The sequence below is a fragment of the Xyrauchen texanus genome, chromosome 1 (assembly GCF_025860055.1).
Source record: "Xyrauchen texanus isolate HMW12.3.18 chromosome 1, RBS_HiC_50CHRs, whole genome shotgun sequence".
In the NCBI taxonomy this organism is placed as follows: Eukaryota; Metazoa; Chordata; class Actinopteri; order Cypriniformes; family Catostomidae; genus Xyrauchen; species Xyrauchen texanus.
In genome coordinates, this window is record NC_068276.1 from 46,975,388 (window position 1) to 46,998,609 (window position 23,222).

Genomic DNA, 23,222 nt, shown 5'->3' on the forward strand with positions numbered 1-23,222 from the left:
CTGCTTCTCAGTATCCACAAGATTTACCAGACTGTCATGTAAGCCAAATGCTTGATTTAAAGGTTAAACTGTGGCAGTCAGTCATTTTCCTCTCACCTGCTAATACATGGCCATGTTCATACACAAGCATATACATGCCTGTGACACGCGCCCAAAGGAAGGGACGGAAACAAGTCTCTGCTTAAGGGGTAAGCTTTTATTACACTCTCTGGTTCTGGGTTTTTTCTTGGACGGGTTGTCGCTCCCATGCTCCGTCACTGCTGCCCTTTTATGCCGCTCTCCTCATGTTACTGAAATTAGAGACAGGTGTTAGTCATCATTTTAGCTCAGGTGTGAGCGCCCTTACCGCTTTTCTCTCCCGGACGGGCGCTTGACCACGCCCCCGCTGCCACATACCCCCACCGCCCGACTCAGGCCGGGCGTCATCCGGCCTGCCTACCACTCCCCCATTTCTGGAGAGGAAGTCAGCGGCAGCCATCTGCACCCCGGTCTGTGGACCACCTTGAACTTAAAAGGCTGGAGGGCCAGATACCAACGGGTGATCCGGGCGTTAGTATCTTTCATGCGGTGGAGCCACTGCAGTGGGGCATGATCCGAGCAGAGGGTGAAGGCCCGCCCCAGCAGGTAGTATCGGAGGGTGAGGACCGCCCACTTGATGGCCAGACATTCCTTCTCTACGGTGCTGTACTTAGTCTCCCTCAAGGAGAGCTTCCGGCTAATGTACAGCACCGGGCTCCTCTCCCTCCACCACCTGCGAGAGTACGGCCCCCAACCCTCTGTCTGAAGCGTCCGTCTGCAAAACAAAAGGGAGAGAGAAGTCAGGTGCATGCAAAGCGGCCCCCACAAAGTGCAGCTTTAATCTGTGTAAACGCCTGTTGGCACTGCTCCGACCATTGGACCGGATCTGGAGCCCCCTTTTTAGTAAGGTCAGTCAGCGGGCTGGTGACATCCGAATAATTAGGTACAAACCGTCTGTAATAGCCAGCCAGCCCCAGGAACTGCCTCACCCCTTTTTGGTCTTGGGTCTAGGGCAAGTCGCAATCGCCACGGTCTTGTCAATTTGGGGACGCACCTGGCCATGACCCAAGTGGAACCCCAGATACCGTACCTCCACACGCCCAACCGCGCAATTTTTCGGGTTTGCCGTGAGCCCAGCCCGCCGCAGCGATCTCAGGACGGCCCTCAAATGTTGTAAGTGCCGCTGCCAATCATTGCTATAAATGATGATATCATCTAGATAGGCAGCGGCGTAAGCAGTATGCGGTCTGAGGATCCTATCCATGAGGCGCTGAAACGTGGCTGGTGCCCCGAACAAACCGAAAGGAAGCGTCACGAATTGGTGTAATCCGAACGGCGTGGTGAAGGCCGTTTTTTCACGGGATATTGGTGTCAAGGGGATCTGCCAATATCCCTTTGTTAGATCCAAGGTCGAATAAAACCGAGCAGTACCTAACCGATCGAGCAGTTCATCAACACGGGGCATTGGGTATGCGTCAAATTTAGACACCGCGTTGACTTTTCTATAATCCACATAGAAACGTACAGACCCGTTGCTCTTGGGAACAAGGACGACCGGGCTGGACCAATCGCTGTGAGATTCTTCTATTACTCCCATGTCAAGCATCGCGTCCAATTCTTCCGAACTATTTTCTTTTTGTGTTCGGGCAAGCGATAGAGGCGACAACGTACCACTACGCCCGGCTCGGTCTCGATGTGGTGTTGTATGATGTCTGTGCGGCCCGGTAGGGAGAGAACACGTCTGCAAACTCCTTTTGTAGTTCGGAAACCTCTGTGAGTTGGCGTGGGGAGAGGTGGTCTCCACAAGGAACCGGGCGTTAGGATTGCAGGCTTTGTTTACCTCCGGACCGAGCTCCGCCCTCTCGGAACTACCGTTGCCAACGTCACAGAGGCTGCCTCTTCCCTCCACAATTTCAGGAGGTTGAGGTGATATATTTGACGCGCGCCCCTCTATCGGTACGTTTAACCTCATAATCGAGATCCCCAACTCGTCGTGTGACCACAAAGGGTCCTTGCCACTTGGCGAGTAATTTCGAGCTCGATGTTGGGAGTAGTACAAGTACTTTATCTCCCGGTGCAAATTCTCGTAGCTGAGCATCCCTGTCATACAGCCGGCGCTGGCGTTCTTGAGCCCGGAGCAAATTCTCCTGTGTTAATTGCCCCAGTGTGTGGAGTTTTGCTCGAAGATCAAGAACGTATTGGATTTCATTTTTAGCATTAGAAGGTCCCTCCTCCCAAGCTTCACGGATGACGTCGAGGACCCCGCGTGGGCGTCGCCCGTACAGCAGCTCAAACGGGGAAAATCCCGTGGAGGCTTGCGGAACCTCTCGTACTGCGAATAACAGGGGGTCCAGCCACTTATCCCAATTCCTAGCGTCTTCGTGCACGAATTTACGAATCATATTTTTGAGTGTTTTATTAAATCGTTCCACCAGTCCATCCGTCTGCGGATGGTACACGCTAGTGCGAATCGACTTAATGCCCAATAGTTCGTAAAGTTCGCGAAGTGTTCGTGACATAAAAGTAGTGCCTTGGTCGGTGAGGATTTCTTTCGGAACCCCCACCCGGGAGATTATCTTGAAGAGTGCCCCGGCAACACTACGTGCTGAGATGTTGCTCAGAGGCACTGCTTCCGGATACCGCGTTGCGTAATCCACCAGGACTAACACAAAGCGATGTCCGCGTGACGTACGTTCTAATGGCCCGACGAGGTCCATTCCAATTCTCTCGAAGGGAACCTCGATCAATGGAAGGGGGCGCAAAGGCGCTTTTGGGGTGGCCGGTGGGTTTACCAGCTGACATTCACGGCACGCCGCACACCACCTGCGGACGTCGCCGCCAATGCCCGGCCAATAGAAACGGGCTATTAGACGAAAAAGTGTTTTCCGTTCCCCTAGGTGACCGGCCATAGGATTATAGTGAGCCGCCTGGAAAACCATTTCCCGGCGGCTCCGTGGAATCAACAATTGTGTCAGCTCCTCCTTTGTTTGAGCGTCCTGCGTCACTCTGTACAACCGATCTTTAATAACTGAAAAATACAGATATGAGATGGCGATACCCGGCCGGAGTTGTTGACCATCGATTACTCTCACTTGGTCAAAAGCGTGCTTAAGGGTTTCATCCCACGACTGCTCCAAGGGAAAGTCCCCCTCAGGGAACTCCCTGAGAGGAGGGGTGACCCCCTCGCCCCTTCCCTCGTCACTCGGAGCAGCCGAGGACGGCCCCGGCTCCGCCTCCCCCGCCAAAGCATCGCACATCACACACCTCTTCACTTTCATGCAGGACCCATCCGCACAAACTCCCTCTAATACACTTCTAAAATTCGGCCAATCAGTACCCAAGATTAGCGGATGGGTGAGGCGGGAACTAACCGCTGCCTCCACACTATGTTGTGCTCCCCGGAATTTGATCGCTAAAGTCACCAAGGGGTACTTGTGAATATCCCCATGCACACACCTCACCCTCACCCGTTTAGCTGTGCCCAAAGCCCCGGGTCGAACCAAGCGTTGGTGGATGGTGGTGTGATTACAGCCGGTATCCATCAATGCTTGGTATGTACCCCCCTGGATCCTTACCGGGACCCGGTACGCTCCAGCCCGACCGGGGGCAGCCTGCGGGACATCGGAGACCCGCACCACCGTCCCCACCTCCATCAGCGGACACTGATCCCGGAAGTGGTCCGGGTCTCCGCACTTCCAGCAGACCGGCCCAGGCGCCACGGCCGCACCCGTGCTGGCGGGCGCTACCACCTGAGGAGGAGAGCGGCTGAAGGACGGAGAAGGGTTAGGTGGGTTCTCCCACGGCCGGGAAGCTGGCCTGGTGTATCCTCCACGCCTGCGGGGGGCAGGAACGGGCCCTGGGGAGAGAGCAGAGCGAGAGGGAGCAGGGGAGAGGCAGGGGAAGACACAGGGGAAGGGGAGAGAGAGAGAGAGGGGGAGGGCTCATCCGCCCTCGGTATCGCCGCCAAGTGGTCCTCCGCGAGCTGGACAGCTGCCTCCAGCGACGCCGGGCGGTGGCACTGGACCCATTCCGCCGTTCTCCTGGGCAGTCGTTGCACGAATTGCTCCAGTACCACCTGATCGATGACTCCCTCGACGTCGCGGTCCCCCGCGAGCAGCCACCGCCGACAGGCGTCCCGGAGCCGTTGAGCAAACGCAAACGGGCGGTCGGACTTCTCAAGCTTCATGCTCCGGAAGAGCTGGCGATTCTCCTCCGGGCTCCGACCAACCCGTTGCAGAATGGCCCTCTTTAGGTCAGAGTAAGCCAGGAGGTTAGTCGCCGGCAGTTGTTGTGCCGCGAGTTGTGCTTCCCCGGACAGGAGAGGAATTAGACGGGCTGCCCACTGTTCGGGCGGCCAGCCCCAGATGTCAGCCGTCTTCTCAAACAGGTCGAGGAAGGCCTCAGGATCATCTGCTACCCCCATCTTCTGTAACGTGGGCGGGGGCAGCGTAGCGCGAATGTCCGGGGTCGCGGCTGGGGCCGACGCAGCCTCCTGGCTGAGGAGGCTCCGGATAGCAAGTCGGTCCTCTGCCTGAGCCCGCATGATCTCGAAGAACCGCCGATCTTGATCCTGGCGGAGCTCAAGCAGGGATTGTTGGTGGCCTTGATGGAGAGTGGCGAGGGACTGGAGGATTTCCGCCAGCTGGGAGGACTCTATGGGGCGACCTTGTTCCATAACCAAAAAAAAAATGTCCTGGGTTTCAGCACCAATGTGACACGCGCCCAAAGGAAGGGACGGAAACAAGTCTCTGCTTAAGGGGTAAGCTTTTATTACACTCTCTGGTTCTGGGTTTTTTCTTGGACGGGTTGTCGCTCCCATGCTCCGTCACTGCTGCCCTTTTATGCCGCTCTCCTCATGTTACTGAAATTAGAGACAGGTGTTAGTCATCATTTTAGCTCAGGTGTGAGCGCCCTTACCGCTTTTCTCTCCCGGACGGGCGCTTGACCACGCCCCCGCTGCCACAATGCCTTTGTGGGAAACTAATGGTGCTAAATGCAGTTTTATTTGTAGTGCTTGCTAAGAGATTTGAAAAGTCCCCTAACCCTAAAGGACCAGGTATGCTTTGGCTCTATGCACCGTTTGTGTGATGCAAATTTTGTCATCAGCACAATCCATGCCCTGACCATGCGCAGCCCAGATTTTCTGAACTCGCAGACACTGTCCTTGTCTGTGCGCATCGAATACATTATTTTTCACTCGCTGTCAGAAAAGTATACTTTGAAAGGCAACATGGTCAACTGGGCACAATCCAATCGGAAACTCTGGAAAAAGGAAGTGGACCCTGGACCTTAAGTATTAGATTTAGACACGTAAATTGTACTGCATACTTGAACAAGAATGATATCTCAAATGATATGGCTTGCTCGGAAGAGGTGTACTATTATTATTTTAACAATCAGATTTGGAAAAAAATCAGACTGAACATTTTTTTTTTACATTTAAGGAGAGAATCTGAACCTTAACTATGGACCATAATATGGTCTCTTTTGACTGGTGCAACACCCTAGCAACCACACAGAACACAATAGTTACCTCATAGCATCATTCTAAAATCCCCTTATAGCACCTTAGAAACTTACCAAAAAAACAATACCACACTAACAACTCACAACACCATAACATTGTGGCTTCAAGTTTTGCCCAGACAATCACCACTCACAGTTTCTTAATTTAATGCAAAATTGTTGTTAATTCTCTACTCTCCTTAAAGCTGAAGCAAACTAATTTGCTAAAATAAACATTTGTTTTCAAACAGTTTTTTTAGTATGCCCACTGTCTTCTGTTCTATGAACAAACAGATAGCCTCGCCCACAACTCACACCATTGGTTGAATCAATATTATTGTGCCGTTATGAACGCGTCACTCCAAACAAACAGATACATTTTTATAGCGCCACAGATACACAGTGTTTAAAACTCTCAAGAAAATTAACCTAAAAATTGCTTGCTTACAGTTACCTGCATATTACGCTTTGATAAGAAAAGGTATTTTCACACAAATAAAGTTACAGTACATACTTCATCTTTAAAAGAGATTCTTTCCCCTTTTTCTCTCAATTTGGAATGCCCAATTCACAATGTGCTTTTAAGTCCTCATGGTCGCATAGTGATTCGCCTCAATCCGGGTGGTGGAGGACGAATCCCAGTTGCCTCCATGTCTGAGACCGTCAACCCACGCATCTTATCATGTGGCTTGTTGAGCGTGTTGCCACGGAGACATAGCTACACGCCATCCACTGCAGCATCCACGCTCAACTCACCAAGCACCCCACCGATAACCAACCACATTTTAGTGACCACGACTAGGTTACCCCATGTGACTCTACCCTCCCTAGCAACTGGGTCAAATTTGTTGCTTAGGAGACCTGGCTGGAGTCACTCAGCACGCCCTGGGATGCGAACTAGCAAACCCCAGGGGTGATAGCCAGCATCTTTTACCACTGAGCTACCCAGGCCCCAATTTACCAGTAGTTTTATGCCAGCACAAGTTCTTTCAATTTGATTCATTACAAATCTCTACAATAAAGCATTGTAAATGTCCCTGAATTTCTAAATGTCTTCTATCTTGGTCGTTCAGCTGTCCCCAGTGCTTCCTCATCTTGTTTTTGTATCGCGACTAAAAGAAGCTAATATTGCTGTGAGGATGGCAGATCATTGAACAAAGGCAACACTAGTCAGTCTGTTTTGCCATGTCAGTGTCAATGAAGCCACCTTGCTGACAGCCTGTCACTTTGGAGAGCTTGTTTCCCCCATATTCCTCCTGCAGTAAAGAAGAAGCCAACCTGATTTTCACACGATCTGATGGCCATCTCTTTAATCGGCTAAATTCATGGAGGAGATGCTATTTTTAAGCACTCCTTTCTGTGGCCACAACTAGTGCTTTGATTATGACTTAAATCTGACTTTCATATCGTATTTATTCTCAGTATACACCAAGTTCAGTATTTGTTGCTTAGAATGCATTGAAATAGTGTTAGATAAACATTTGTGAATAGGTGAAATTAGAAGTGTTTATTTAGATTGTTAAATAAAAAAAATTGAATAAATTGTTTATGGTTCTAGATTTTTATAAAGGTGCATCTTGGATTTACATTGACACCTAATGACGCCACAATCAGCCATGATTACTTTAATCAATGAGTGAAAGTATCAAATAACAGGATGGTTACTAACATTAAGCGAGTGGTGTTCAGCTGGTCATGGGATTCTAACATGGCAGCCCCCATGTGCAACCTCAATTCTGAAAAAGTTGGGACAGTATGACAAATGCTAATAAAAACAAATAGGAGTGATTTGTAAATTATTTTCACCCTTTGCTATATTGAAAGCACTACCACTACACATTATATGATGTTTTTCCTTGTGAGTGTAATTGTTTTTTAAATGTACAGTAATTTAAAATCATGTGATTGCAATATGCTACAAAAAAGTTGGGACAGTCGAGTGTTTACCAATGTGAAACATCACCACTTGTTCTTATAACACTTAAGCATTTGGGCACTGAAGACACAAGCTTGTTAAGTTTTGAAAGTGAAAGTTTCCCCCATTCATCCATTATGAAGGTCTTCAGCTGCATAATTGTATGGGGTCTTCATTGCGGGATGGTGCGCTTCATAATGCTCCAAACATTCTCAATTGGAGACAAGTCAGGACTGCGGGCAGGCCAATCTAGCACCCACACTTTCTGCTTACACAGCCATGTACTTGTAATCTGGGCAGTATGTGGTTTGAATTTGTCCTGCTGGAAAATGCAGGGACGTCCTTGAAAAAGACTGTGCTGGATGGCAGTATATGTTGCTCCAAAATTTGTACATATCTGTCTGTGTTCATGATGTTCTCACAGATGTGTGAGTTGCCCATGCCGTGGGTAAGGGCTTCTGCTTTACAGTTTAAAAACCAATTGAATTTACAAGGAAAAACATCATATATTGTGTAGTTGTAGTGCTTTCAATATAGCAAAGGGTGAATATAATTTACAAATCACTCCTTTTTGTTTTTATTAGCATTTTTCATACTGTCCCAACTTTTTCAGAATTGGGGTTGTTGAATAAAACAGCTTCTATAAGGTTTGTGCATGTGGTGTGCAAAAACTATTGTCCTCATATGCTTGCCGATGTGATAATGATAGCAGTATTGAGGGCAGCGACTTTGTCATAAAAAAAACTACAACTTGAAGTTACATTTTCTATGTTGAGATAAAACGTTTATGCTGTTAGAATTTATCCTTGCGGAATTTTTTTCTTTTTTTCTTTAAAATTATTTTAAGGGATAGCAAAGTTCTAAATAAAGCTGTATTTTCTCTGATTTTTAGTTGTGTGTATCTTGCGAAGTAATACAGTTACAGTAATCTACAGAGGGTCTTTAATGCATGCTGCATCTTCTGATTCCTTCTATTCTCAGTTACTCTTTCATCCCCCTCCCCACACTCCTCTTTAACTCAGCAGATTATTAGCATAATAGGTATACTTCTCTTAACCCAGTTTGCTGGGGCTGACTGATCAAGTGGATATTGGTCAAGGGTCCGATAGCCTCTGGCAAAAGCATTTACAAAATCTGAAGCCTATGCAACTCTTCTGGTCATCAGACACCGGTTTCGGGCCATGATGCCGCACTGACACTCCTCTCTCTTAACGTAATTGGCTCTGCACCGACAGACTAGTGGCCATGCCACTTTCACTTTCAGGTTCTATACCTGGTGTTTTGTCAAGTCAAGTCAGTATTTTTTATTTTTTTTTACTTACAGCAGAGCTGACAGCTCTTGAGATCAGACAGATGGTTTAATGAGATTTGAGCCGCCCACTGTCGTAACCCCCCTTCAATCCTCCACTCTCATTCCTGTCTCTCCTGGGCCTGTTGCTCCTTTAAGTGGGGACGTGTCCCTGGCTGTTTGTGGATGTGCCCTGGGGCCGTGATCAGGCCTGATCAATAGCAGTTCACCGCAAGCAGGAAGAGAGGGAATCACTAGGTCAGACTGATTGGATCGATTTCTCCTTGGACTTCACTGGGCTGCTGGCACTTTCACATCAATAACTGCACAATTGTGTTTAGTAAAGAGAGGAGAAAGCAGAAAAACTCTGAGCGAGCTTTCTATAATTAGAGTTCTCATTTTGTCCTTCTGTTGTGCCACATAAAACATTCAATAATGGGTCACGCAATATCAAATATTTTTTATGTGGATGATATTCTTGGATTTAATTTCTATAGAGTTATGTTGGCAAACTGTCTGTTATGTCATCACCAGGTCCATACAGAATCTGCGCCTGCAGATTTGCATGCAATCTGTACTTCGTACTAAATACTGTATATTTTAGGTTAACCATGATAGTACCTTTGTTTCCAAATAGACTAGTATTCTCAGCTCTGTTTAACACATGGTACCATATTTAAATACATCATGCTGTATTCTGCATATTTTGCCCCAATCAGTGCAGGGAAAAAAAAAAAATCAGCAGATTCTGAGCAGGTCTGGTCATAATATAAACATGATTTTCTTTTTCTCAGCATCATAATGTCCTATTGTGTTTTTGCAGTCATCTCTGAGGCCAGACATGGGGTTGGCCAGCCCAGGGCCCATCACCCCTTCTGGGAAGTCACCCTACTCTTTCACCGGCTCCAATCCACGAAGACGGCCCCTTCAGGACTCAGCTTCAATGGGTTAGTTCCTGTCTGATGCCCTTTATTGCCTCTAGTGGTTTAAAAGTCAGAGTCCACTGATTAAAATGCTTCTGGTTTTGCATTTTCCTTATTTAATAACATTTTGTCATTACAAATAAAATTGTATTGTCATCACAACAATCTGAGTGTAAATATGAATTGAAAAACCTTTTAATGACAGCATGCACTCAAGCTGGTATTAACTTTTAGAAATTTGTGCAAAATTTGATGATTCTTTTTATCCCAGTATGACTTGAAATTGATGCAAAAAGCATCTTGTATGCAATACATGCAAGCAAATCTGACCTTTCGAACAAAGGTGTCAATGTAATGTAAAATTTTATTTAATTTATGACCTACAAATAGAGCAGAATCTTAAATATTTTGTATTCATTTTACGTCATAACATGTCTTTGTTTTAATTTTTTTAAACTCCTTAAACTTTGTTTATTTCCAGGTTTAAATTGGATTTTGAGTCCCAGATATTCCAATTGTGTGCAGAATTTTTAACCCCGTTGTATATATTTTTACCACTTGTTTTTTCAACCTGAATGTCAAATTCCTTGATTTCTGAAGCACTAATCTAATGCTTTCATGTTTGTCTTTGTAAAGCAATAATCAAAGAGACATCTGACTGAGTGCCTCTGCATTGCTTGTTGATGCTTTCCTTCCCATCACTTGTCTGAAAGTAGTTTTTGGGATTATCTCTACAGATCCTCTGCAAACAAAGAAAGTACGCAAGGTCCCCCCTGGCCTGCCTTCATCTGTGAGTACAGCATCATTTCATCTTCCTCCCATTGCTTTGCTTTAAAAATAGATGGATGCTAACACACACGCAGGCACACAAACCTGTTTATTGAAAGCCGTTGGTGTGCCGATACACACATTTTGTGAATACACATGATTCTGTTTTACCAAAGTCGTCTTTTTGACATGGTGCCAGTCTATATGTGTGTATGTCTAGCATGTGCACAGGAGGTTGAAATCAAGTGTTGAGTTTGTGAATCTAGTGTTTAGAATGTGGCGGATGTAGGTGCGTGGTAACAATGGTTGATTGATTGGGGGTGTCCACATCAGTTGCACCCTCCTCTCTCCCTTCACCCACGGGAACAAGGGCTCAGGGACACGAGCTGTCATGCCACATCTCCTCCTCAGCTCTTTTGATGTTTAATTAGTCATTATGTAGCTAGAACAGGAGGACAGACAGAGATTAATAACGTGGAATTGAGGGAAAATTTCCATGGCCGATAATCCCTGTGGAGCTCTAGACATTAGGATGCGGAGGCAGTGTGGAGCTCAGCTTGACTCCGCCTGTGACTCCCGCTCCCCCTCCCCAACTTCCCATCATTACAATATGCAAAAATCACACATTCGAACATCCATTGTGGGAAAACGTAGAGCAGATAGTGAAAGCCTCTTTTTGGATTCGCCCTGAAACCGCAATGCCGGTCGCAGTTGAACGCAGACGTTAAAATGTCAGGATTCTGATTATTCCCGCAGAACAAAACAAGGCCTTTGAGAGGCGCGTGGCAGCAGGATTAGTCTTCACAAGCTCTCAATAATCGCACAGCAAGCAGCCGAGAAATCTAGCGTGACTTTCCCACAAGACCTGATTAAGAAGTTGTCCACACTTTTGTCTTTAAATTTGTGTTTGAATTGTAGTTTGTCTGGAACGAATACAGCAATACAGGACTCGGGGGAAACTGGGAGCGCTGTAATTTTCACTACTTTTGCAAGAGGAAAAAATGGGGGAAAAAGAAAAAGATGGAAAAGGTGGGGCGTTAAGGGGGTTGAGATGGAGATTCGTAGCCTTGCGGGGTACATCTCTTTGTTGTGTAAATGGACGTAGGGCTTTTATTTGTCAGTACTTAATACATGGCCGCAGGTGCATTTGTGTGACTCATAACTCAAGCAGCTCAATTCAGCTCAAGGAAGAGCAGTGACAGTGCAAGCTGGGAATACAGCACTTTACCATTGTAAGAAAGAACGTTCACCGCTGATTCTCTTCAAGATCACGCTCGCAACAGCTTCAGCTCTTGTTCTGTGTGTGTGTGTGTGAGTGTCAGTGTGGACCTTTATAACACAGGGGGCAATGGGGGATTGCTGACAGGCATCAATCATTGATCATTGGACATTGGGGAGTTCAATGCATGACTAAAGACTGTTCTCTCAGTGAAATCTCAGTGCTCCTAGCCACTGCTGCACAGGTGCACCTGCAGAGCCATGCAAGGTTGTTGGGGCAGCTGTGTGTGTGTGTGTTTGCGGGTGTATGTGTGTGTGCATACGGTCTGCAGGGTACCTGTACAGTGGGCTTGCAGCTGCAGATGCCTCTGAAAGGTTTTGCTTATGTAAGCAGGCGAGCCCCACTAGAGGCCCGTAGAGCTGCTTGATAAACAAAACGAACACAATGATTCCCATCATCAGGCCCTCCGCAGGGAATACAACCCTCAACTCACCTAAAAATACTCTAACTATTTGCCTCTTACCAGCTCATCACTTCTTATAAATGCAGCATGTCTGATGGATCGGCATAGTTTACGTACAAATGTAAATATTTATGGAATTACATCCGCTCCGCATTCGAGCAGAGAGGGTGTGCTTTAGAATGTAAAGCCTTGAATAAGTCATGGCAGCATATTGAGAATGTGCAAATATTTATAACCTTGTTTGATTTGTGTACTTGCTGTTTTGGGAAGCGGAGTGAACCTTACTAAACCTTTAAAGGAACAGTTCATCAACAAATGTACTCGCACTCAAGTTGTTTCAAACCTATATGAATTTCTTTTATCTGATTGCAGTTTCTCTTTTCTTTTTTCATTTAATTTAATCAATTTTAAATAAAACTTTTATTTATTTTTATTGTTATTTTTATGTCCTTATTTTTGTTTGATTTAAAATTGAGTTTCCATGTATTTTCTTTCTCTTTGTTGTATGTCTATGTTAAAAAACTTGCCTTGCTTTGTGAAACACAAACTGAGATGTTAGACAGAATGTTAGAAACTAAAGGTTACTCTGTCACCCTTTACTTTAGTTTTATTCTGTTGTGTTCCACTGAATAAGGTAAGATCATATCCACACTAGAACAGCATTTTCAGCCACCAAGAATGGAGTGTTTCTCAAACGCTCTCCTTTGCCATGTAGTTTGGTCTTAAGTCATGGCGATACATACTGAGAGCAGATGAATGTTAAACCGCAGTCCTTGCTTGGGCTCGGACCCACTGCTTTGAGCGTGGCAGACATGTGTTTAGCGTGTGCATCTTGGGCGGCTGCAGCTATGCTGTCAGGCAGCTGTGTAGGCACCTGTGCTGTAGGACTACAGCTTGTCTGACAGCCGCTCTCATACTTGAGAAAGAAAGTATCCGATCCGGAAAAACGGCCCTATGAGCAGTAGAGTAACTACATCTTGTAGAAGATTTATACTTCCTAAGAGCCTGGAGCTCAAGCCTATGTGTGTAAATAACCAAGCTTTTTTTAAACACCCTTGTCATGGGCATGACTGTTTGATGTGACACTGCCTGTGCCGGAATGCTGATGTTCAGCCCACAAGAGATGAACTGAGGAGAGAGAGTGAGCGGTAGAGGAAGAGAGGCAAGAAGAGGAAGCAGCAGGGAGCGATCGCCTTCCTTCAGGGTCTTTTGCATGTGAGAACGCTGGCTGTGAATGACAAAAGAGATTGTCATTTTTTCTTGACAGATCGCTCGGGCATCTTCGCTTGGGCACAAGTTGCACTTAGCAAGGAAAGGAACACTGAGAGAGAGTAAGAGAGAAGGTTATGATCTGCTATGTCGACCCAGACACTACCACTGCTGCCCAAAGCTATAATGCTACTACAGTAAATCCAAGCACACACAAGACATTTATGTTTTAAGTCTGTGACTCATCTACCCAAGATCTTGTCACAGGCAAGAACTAGTTCCAGACACTAGTTCTGGTTTAAAATCTTGCTGACCACTCTTGAGGTGTCTGCACTCTCCAGACTATCAAGAGAAAAGTCCTAGTGAGGCACATGTGACAGGATGGAGGGCGGGGCCAGGTCGTGATGCCACACACCCGGCCCCTAATCAGGCTAATCAAGCCTCAGAGAGGGATAAAGGCTGACTGGAAACTGCAGTGGGACAGAGAGAGAGATATTTACGGACAGCTGTCCGACACCTTTTTGTTTCAGTTTTATATAAAAAATATTATTTATATTTTCATTTATATTGTTCTCGCCTCCTCTCCATTAATCCCTTTACAGCACCTTATTCTTTTTATTCATTATGAATTTATGAATGTAGTCTTCTCTGTCACTGCTTTTAATTGTGTGTGTGGTTTGATACTTTGGCAGTATTGAATGTAAAACAATTATGCCAAGTGAAAAGTACTTTGAAATTGAAAAAATTTAGAGATCAGCGTTAAACAACAGCTAATAATGAGAGCGCAAAAGAGCGCAAGAGAATTTTGGGCCACTGTCTCCTCCATTTTTTTCCTGCTGTTATCCTTCTTTTAATCATTGTTCATATTGTAAATCGGTGCAAAAATTGTTTTATTGTTTGTTGTCATGCTGCCATTGCATTGTCTATGAGTTTGTATGAGAATTCATTTTGGGATCATATGAGAATGATTTTGTAATCGATGCAACTCTTCTGCGATTAGTGGTAGAAATGCATACCAACACAACAGAAAACAAGACTGTAAGTCTTTAAATTAATGTTCAGGTTTCAATACAAGTAAAGCTCAAACAGCATTTGTGGTATAATTTTGATTACCAAAAATGTGTTTTATTTCATTTCGCCCCTAGGTTCAGTGCTGCACTTACTAGAAGTGAATGGAGCCAGTCAATAAACACTAAAATACACATCATTTCAAAAGTATAGCTACAAGGCATAAGCTTTATACATGTTAAAATGATAGTAGTGTAATAAAATCTCTTTCTAACCTAATCTGTGAAAAGTTATATCCAGTACCGGGATTATAAGGTTTTGTTGTCAAGACAACCAAGTTGTAATATTGAAAATAAATGTACACAGATAAGGTTGAAAAAGCGATTTCATTACTAAAACCATGTTAACATGTTTAATGCTGCCATACTTTTGAAACAATGTGTATTTTAGCATTTATGGACTGGCCCTAATAACTGCCGTTGTAAGTGCCTTACTGTAGCAGTGATTATTTAGATTTTTCTTTTAATAAGGGAGGGACGAGTTGAAATTATTTTTGTGTAAATCAACATTATGCCATGCATGCTGTTGATTGAGGTTAACTTCTAATGAAACCTGAACATTCTTTTAAATGTGCACAGTGCAAAGAGCTTAAGTTTCGTAGTGTGCGCTTAGCTTAAATCACACTAATATGACTGGAGCTTCTCCATTCTAATGAAACATCCTGCATTTTTGACTAGACAGCCATCTACAGGCCATGCGAGCCCACGCAGGCCACACACACCGCAGTGTTTTTGTCTGTAGTTGTTTCTGGTTGCTTCCCCCTCCTTTTTTGCTTACTCTCTTTGAACCCACTGCCTCTAATGCAAGGTCACAACCTGCCAGTGAAGACCCTCTGTTGTTGGACATGCCTTGGGATAAAAGGCTCCACTAAAGCCCTGTAAAGTATAACAGTACAGATTGAGGTTTGATGTAGGTCTTTCATGTGGCCACTGCTCTTTGTTCTGGTGAAAATCTCTGTTCTCTGCTTTTCTTTTGTGTTTCCTCAGTGGCATGTTTTTTATGGTCTCACATCTCAATTTTAAAGAGAATATTCTGCAACTAAAGGTATAGAATAAAAGATGCATTTGGTTTGATACCTATTTCTGAGGATACATTCTTGTGCTCTCTTTCATTCAGTCTCTACTTATCTCCCTTCAGCCTACATACAGACGGTACCGTAAAGCCTGTAGCTTTTAATAGCTCATAAGGTTCAGACATTCCACTTCTTTTCCAACTTCCGTAAAGTTTAGGCTAATTATTTATCTCATTTAACCACATGTCTGTCTGGGGTTTGTCCTCTAGGTCATTAGGTCATTATCGTGCCACCAGAGGGCAGTGCATTGGGTCAGTGTGTGGTTTGTGTTTACTTTGCTATACTTATAGCTGTACTTTTAAAGAAAATGTAAATTGCTCATTAAAAAAATTATAGAAGTCAACTGAAATCCCCACCTTGATAGAAAAACAAATGTTTGGGTATGTGTGTGTCTGAAAGGATATGAGCTCATCAGATAATTGATTAGACAGATGCTCTTGGTTTGAAAGAGTCTGATGCTAAACAGAGATGTGCCCAACGCTGGGACAAGCCTCTTTATCTGTGTTTAGGCTGTTGAAATTTACTACAGACATTAAAGCCATAAATAATGGAGCCCACAAACAGCTTTGAACATCTGTGCCTTTCCTCTAACATTTAAAAAAGTTAAAAGAATACACAGTAGAAATATTTGTCATATTAGCAGCATTTAATTTTTTTGTAAATACATTTCATTTGTATTTTGTGTAAATGTGCGTGTAAGCCATTTGCCCTTTAAGAGTGTGCTCTGTCAACAATCAGAGCAGATTTTCTTAAGATTTGCTGTGTGTGAAGTACAGTTAATCTAAGCTGGACTGGATTCCTTTACCTGGTTTGAGCTGATCCTGCATGTGAGACCCAGACGCAGCAGTTGTAGGTCAGCAGACAGCAGATGTCACGTGTACATAGGGTGACACTGCAGGCTCTAGGTGTAGGTGCAAGCCAGGTAACTGGGTGAGTCGCTTTTGTTTTGCTTGATGTCAGAAATTCTGTGATTGGATTGATGACCTGTTGCCTACCGTGTGCGTTGGCCCAGCCACGCAGGGAGCCTTCAAAACCCAAAGCTCTTGCCTGGACTAAGATGAAAGTAGCATGGTGGATTTATCATGTCTGGAGGAGATGCTCACTAAACACTGCTGTTGTTCTAATATAATGTTTGCTTCATCTTTTCTGTGTGTTTTGTCTATGCTCTGTCCTTAGGCAGGGAAACATTAATCATTACAAGCATATAACTGGATGCTCATAAGCCCATGAGACTCATGGAGAGAGATTTTCCTCCTAATGTGTTGTGATGAATGGCCTTATAAAAACCTGAAGACGTAAAATTATGTTGAATGGGCAGAAACAAGATTTCTGAATGTTTATAATTTGCAGACGTGGGATGTTTGTGGGGATGTTGATTTGCAAGTGTCTAGTTTCCAGATTGATTAGTGGGACAGAGAGTCTACAGTAGCTGTTCTAGTTAAAAGGCATTATCCACAATCAGTCAGTGTAGGCGATCGCAGACCTCTTGCGTCTGCAGAACTGGGTCGGTTTAAGGCTGTGTCCTATTGGAGATGTTTCAAGCATTATTTAAGAATTTTGGGCCTCACTAAAAGCAAAATACAATGTGAAGTGACAATCATAGCTGATAAGAACATATTTAATGTTTAATATACACTTATATGTAGTGTGATTTTGGACCACTGACGTTTTATTGTGTGTGGGGGGGCTGCTCCATACAACATGAAAGAAATAGAGCTGTTCTGTCATGTCAATTTGTTGGCCAACCCGGAAGGCTAATTGGCCATGGGTTCCATCTTGATTTTCAAATGGGTTTTTAGAATAGAGGTTTTTGATGTATGAGTCAAATAATGTCTGTGGCTAGCACTACTTGAAGAGACTTTCCCATTTTTTTCTACAACAAAGTTACACAGTCAAACCTCAAATGTGAATTTTGAACCTGTTGTGACTTTCAATGGTTGTCTGCTTAGTTACACATCATTAGACAAGCGAATGTTAGTGCATGTGCTTGATTAATGTCATTTCAAGGCAACCTATAGCAAGAAAATGTATAGAAACCAAAAGACCAACAAAATATCTTTGTGGACATCACTTTTTATCTATTGTGACTTGTTAGGGACCTGTCAGAAATGTACTTTTCCATTACAGGGCAATATTTGCCCCCTGCATTTGATTTTCAGAGGCATTTTTTTTCCTCTGAGGGAACATGTTTTCAAATCATATTTAAAAAAAAGTCAAAAAGTCTTTAATTGTATCTATTCATTCAAATAATTTTTGCTTAATCTTTTGCTTATAAATATAATTCAAAAGAAAGTCCTGGGTGTATGAAGTCCTACAAGCTATTGTATGAAGTTCGCTTTTAGGTAGCTAAGTGTATATGTACAGTATACGTCCAAAGAACCTTGCCCCTGATTGGTTATTTTCATAGTGGTGATCATAATGAAAGTATGTGTGGCAGCTGTGAGGATGTCATCTCATCAACCTTACCAGAACAAAACAAATACGCATTTATGAACCCGCCAGACATGTGTCCGTGACTTGTGATCGTCCTGTCCCTGTTCATTTGCCTTTATAATATGTTTTTTCCAAGTGTTTTTTTTTTTTTTCCATACAGCAGTGCATTCTTTATCTGGATTTGTTTTATGGAGCCTTTGAACATTCTTCTATCAGGGCCGTCTATCTTTAAGGATAGACTTGAAATGACTCCAGGTTTAAAGTGGTACCAGCCTCTCGAGCTCAACCATCTTGGACACATTTGAAAGAGTCTCACTCCAAGAAGAAAGAGAATAAATAATAACAGAATTAGAGGAAAAAGCATAATAAAGTATCGTTTTCTGGGTAGGCTTTCATCTTTCCATAACAATAATAATGCTGAGTGGGACAAGGGGGTCTGTGTTTAGGCTGAGAAGCCTGCAGAGATGGATATGAAAGGCCCGGGAGTGGAGTGAGCTTTAAAGAGAACGGTGGCTCTATAGGTCAGTGTGTACACAGCATGTGGTCAACCTATGCCTCTCCATCCTTGTCTATTTTTGCAACCCTGTCCATTCATTCTCAATGACTGTGTCCAGCCTTTTACTTTTACCCATCTTCCACTTGGGTTGTGGACCATACTTCCCCCTGGTCTGTGAGCAGGAGGCCCAGAAAGGGTAGCTGGTACAGTGAGAAAGAGAGAAAGGGGAAATGTGAGGAAGTAGCACGTCATTGCTCAGTACTTGACGTCAGGCTCGGCCCCTTTGCAGCTGTTGGATGTGATCAACAGCTCTCTGTGTTTGCTGTCACGCCAGTGTAGGGGACTGTTCCAACAACAACCACAGGTCACAACACTCGGCGTAAGACTCGGTTGAGGGCAAACAACTGTGCCGACCGAACGTAAAACTCACACATACATACATATCTAATTACGAACCTTAGTCCAGGGAGCACGGATATTTAGTTTGTATATTTTGCCGTTGAAAATATTTAAAATACAGAATTACAGAAAGTTTCCAGTGAATAAAACCTCTGGAAAACTTTGCTTTTTAAAATTTGATCACATTTAAAAGGATTAGTTCACCCAAAAATGACATAAATGGGGACTGATGCTGTCAGTTCCCAAGGCCAGAGTACATAACATTTGTTCTTGCATAACTGTGATTGTAAAAAACTTCAGCCCTCAAAAGGGCGATAGAGTTCACACTAATGTCTGCTATTGTGGCAAAATTGAGAATGCAACGTGAACTTGCGTTGTGTTATGAATTGCGGTCTTACACATTTTGAAAGGCAACTGCATATAATATCAAGCTTGCGTATGTAGAAGTATCTGCATTCACATACTTTCTTAGAGTATGTTTTTCCTTTCATATTCTTCTTTTGTGTTCTACAGAAGAAAGTTATATGAGGTTCAGGGTGAGTAAATGATGACACATTAAACAGACTGTTTGTCTATCCCTCACAGACTTGTTTTAATTTGCATACAATTCATATTTATTTTACCTTAAAAATTTGTGCTTTATATTGTGCTCATCACCCTCATTTTTCTTCTTAGTGTGCTTATTGAGACAGAGAAAATCTTCTTCATACCCTCAATCCGTCACATTCAATAAAAGAAAAGTAATAATCACAAGAAAGCCAAAAGATTAATCAGCTCAGGATTTAGACCAAAGTCTGTTTCTTTGTGTAAGTGTGTACAGTATCTTAACCCCATTTATATAAACGTTATCTCTGTATGAGAAAGAATAGACAACAGTCAACAGGTTAATCAAAGTAGCGTCTCTTCCAGTGTTTTGACTGGTCCCTTTTTGCATGACAAAATTAACAATTCTAATGTTCTTTCTCTTTTTTGAAGTACGTGTCAATCCACTTACTCATTTGTTTTCCACCCCTCCTCTCTCTCTTTATCCTCCATCTCCCCCCACTTACGAGGCTTTAGGGAGCAAAACTCTGGCCATTGGTCCCTCCTCCTCCTGTAAGCCACCCCCTAACTACCGGCCGATTTGGTACAGTCCTGCTTTGCATAAGTTGTCTGTGAGTAGTTCCATGTGTATGGGGCCAGGACTGAAGGAATTAGTCCCTTGTGCAGTGGGTGGATGTGTGTGAAGGGAGCGGGTTAGTGAAAAGAGTTACACTCTATCTGGATCCACGTCTTCTTTGGTATCGCTGAGACTTTTATCATGTATTGCGCCTACCCTGTGCCTGGAATGGGCAGCAACTCTCTAATGTATTACTACAACGGAAAAACGGTGAGTGCTTTTTCTCTCTGGAGGAAGTGTGTGTGCGTATGTGTTTGAAAGTAAAAATGTTTTTCATGCGCATGGTGGGCTGTCGGGTTTAATAGAGTGGCGAGCCGTGTCTGTTCAGCGTGCTGAAACTGTTGAGTTGGGTGGAGGATCCATTGGTCCCAGCCATGTGTGTGTTGGACTGCTGAATATGTTTCCATTACCTCAGTCTGAGCTAGGTCAACATTTACTTTCATTTGTACTTTTTAAAAAGTGTAAATTCTTACCCAGATAAAGTGCCTTTTTAGCTGCTGTATAAATATTTTTTTCAAGTTGCAATTATATAAATCAACTAGGCATTTAAAAAACAAATGAGTCATGCTGTTTTTTTAGAGGGAAAGTGAGTGCTGACACATCCAGTCTGTCAGTCTATCTTGATAAAAACTCAGCACTGCTTTTGCATAATGATTGCAAAATATATGCCATCACAGACATTTTTCTGCATGTTGACTGTGTTGTTGGTAGTTTGTGACTGATGCTGGTGGGTTCTGAGAGTCTGCTTTGCTGAGTGCTGAGACAGGCTCACAATAATAACAAGTGGGTGTCTGGGAATGGTTTAGGAAGAGAGGCTGTCTGTTGAGGTTTGACTTTCCTGTTTGCAGATTGAGCTCAGAGCAGCAGCATCGCTGTTCCTCCATCTGTTTTTAATCAGCCAGGCATTCTTCTCACTACAGGAATCCTGATGGGACTCCTAAACCTTTCCACCATGGACCCTTTGATTTCTGTGTGCCTCTCTTAATGCCTGTTTGCCCGTCTGTGCGTTGGTGTTCATGTGAGTGCTCGTGTGTGTGGGCTGAACCTTTGTCAGGTGCTTGTTGATTGGATTTGTGGTACAGGTTTCTAAGAAAGGCAAAGTGTCGACATGAACCTGCACTGGTGCAGATAGAGGTGTGTGGGTCTGGATGGGTGGTTTACGAGGAAAACATTTTTAGGTTACAAACTGGTAATTACAAGTGTGTTATGCTATAAATGTGGTTTATAAGGACATTTCTAATGTTCCCATAATTCAAATCACAAATAACATACTAAACAATATTTTTTTGAAAATGTAAAAATGCAGAAAGTTTTTTGTGAGGGTTAGGTTTAGGGGTAGGGTTAGGAGATAGAATATATAGTTGGTACAGTATAAAAATCATGATGTCTATGGAGAATCCTCATAAAGATAGCCGCATGAACATTTTTAAATTGGGATTGCCAGCGGGGAAAACTCCTTTAAATTAATGAGATCTTTAAAAGTCAGGGAATAGTTACAGAAATGTCAATAATAAATATAATTTTTTAAATTATTCCGAAGCTCTTAATTTTTAAAACTAGGAATGGCTCTTTTTGAGTACAATCTTTATAAAAAAGCTTTTTACATACAAATGATTAATGAACAACTGGAAAAGTCATAGAAATGTATTAGTCAAAGGATGTGGGAATTGGGTTATTTATGAATAATATATATATATATTTCTCATAAATTAAAAAAGTTGTTTATGAAAATGTATTTACATTTTTTCATAAATTGTAAACATTTCATCATTAAATATTCAATTTCAAAATAATGTTTTTAATTTATTATTTAATTACTTAATTATTAATTGTTTAATACATTTTTGTTAAAAATTGCAAAAATAAAGAAATAATTTCAAGTGGAAGGGTTTAGATTAGGCTGTAGTAATGGTACAGTCACAGAAATAGAAATCTTTGGTTAGTCTTTGAATAGTTTGTGTGTGTATAATATACTTTCATATAGGACAGAAGTTTCCAGTAAATTTCCCTGGTCTCTCTCTCTCTCTCTCTCTCTCTCTCTCTCTCTCTCTCTCTCTCTCTCTCTCTCTCTCTCTCTCTCTCTTTCTCTGTGCAAGGCTCTGGAGAATTCTCCATCTGTTTGCTGAATTTAAGAATCATCCGTTTCCCTTTATAAGCACTTATTAAGTTTATATATTCAACTTTTTCTTGCTGTTTTTTTTAAAGTGTGGCTGTAATCAAACTGTATAATACAAGTTTTATTTTTTCAAACCTTTTTTTTTTTGGGAGGTCATCTGACAGAGTCCAGAGTTAGCTTTCCTCATAGGCCATTATGACAGATCTCTTTGTTCCTGCACCACAAAGCTCACTTTGATCTTTTTATATTAAGTATTTCCAGCCTTGTAATACAGGCTGGGAGGAAAGAAAAAATGAGAAGCATGTGGCTAACTCGGGTCAGAGTTGAGCTTTATGATCCAAAGCAGTGGGTAAATACCCAATAAACCCTTCCTTGTGTTGTTTTATTTATATCTTGGCACAGATATATATATATATTTTTTTTAATTAAATGTCAGATTCTGTGTGCATCAACAAGGATAAAAGTCACATTGATTTGTTTGAATGTCAAGCTGGTACTAATAGTTTTATAGCAGGGCACTGAAGGGCAAACGCTGTCCCGGCTTTGATTGGGTCAGTTTATGACGTGTGAAATATTTTATTTCCTCTCTCGTTTTCTCGGTAATTCACATATTTGAGCAGGGTAGTATTTTTTCTAAGGTATCAGCTTTTCCTTTCTGAAATTAAGATTTTTACTTGGCAACGTAGCCTGCTGTTAGAAACTCAGTGCTTGATGTGCATTATCAAGTACACAGAGAGGGACATGCACGCATACGTAGTGGGCCTTTTTGATGGTTTTGTTCTGGTACAAACTTTGCATAATGAGTCAGCACGCCTGTCTGAAGTTTTTCAAAGCAGACGCTTGTGTTGTTTTTCTCCTATCAAAAGGCTTTCACCTGTATCTGTAAGGAACTATATGCTTTTAAGTTTCAACGTTTTAATGTCTACGCTTTGTAGGCAGACTTGGCTTTAAAAGTCAAAACATGTCCCTTCAGGATAGAGATGGTGTGTTCAATAGGGGACTCATTGTGTGGGAGTAACATGCCTTTTCACCTCGATAAGTGTGTAAGATGGGAGTTGAAAAGATTGGCCCTTGGGCTGCAATCTAACTCCAAACAAGTGACATGCAGAGGCAGGATATTTCCTTGCCACTCGCGGTCCCTCTGCTCTGATCTCATCCTTGTGGGTTACTC

General features: G+C 43.0%; 1 protein-coding gene across 9 annotated transcripts in view; it reads left to right on the plus strand.

Moving 5' to 3' along the window:
- Window positions 1-23,222, plus strand: part of LOC127644239 (transcription factor 12-like) — a 145,267-nt gene that overhangs the window by 85,985 nt on the left and 36,060 nt on the right. For 7 of the 9 annotated variants that reach the window (XM_052127322.1, XM_052127352.1, XM_052127336.1 and 4 more), the window contains 2 exons: window positions 9,550-9,673; window positions 10,387-10,439. In XM_052127322.1, coding sequence (XP_051983282.1) covers window positions 9,550-9,673; window positions 10,387-10,439 — 177 coding nt within the window. Of the gene's footprint in view, window positions 1-9,549; window positions 9,674-10,386; window positions 10,440-19,932; window positions 20,146-23,222 lie in introns of those variants that run through there. The other 2 variants (XM_052127379.1, XM_052127383.1) reach the window with 1 other exon arrangement.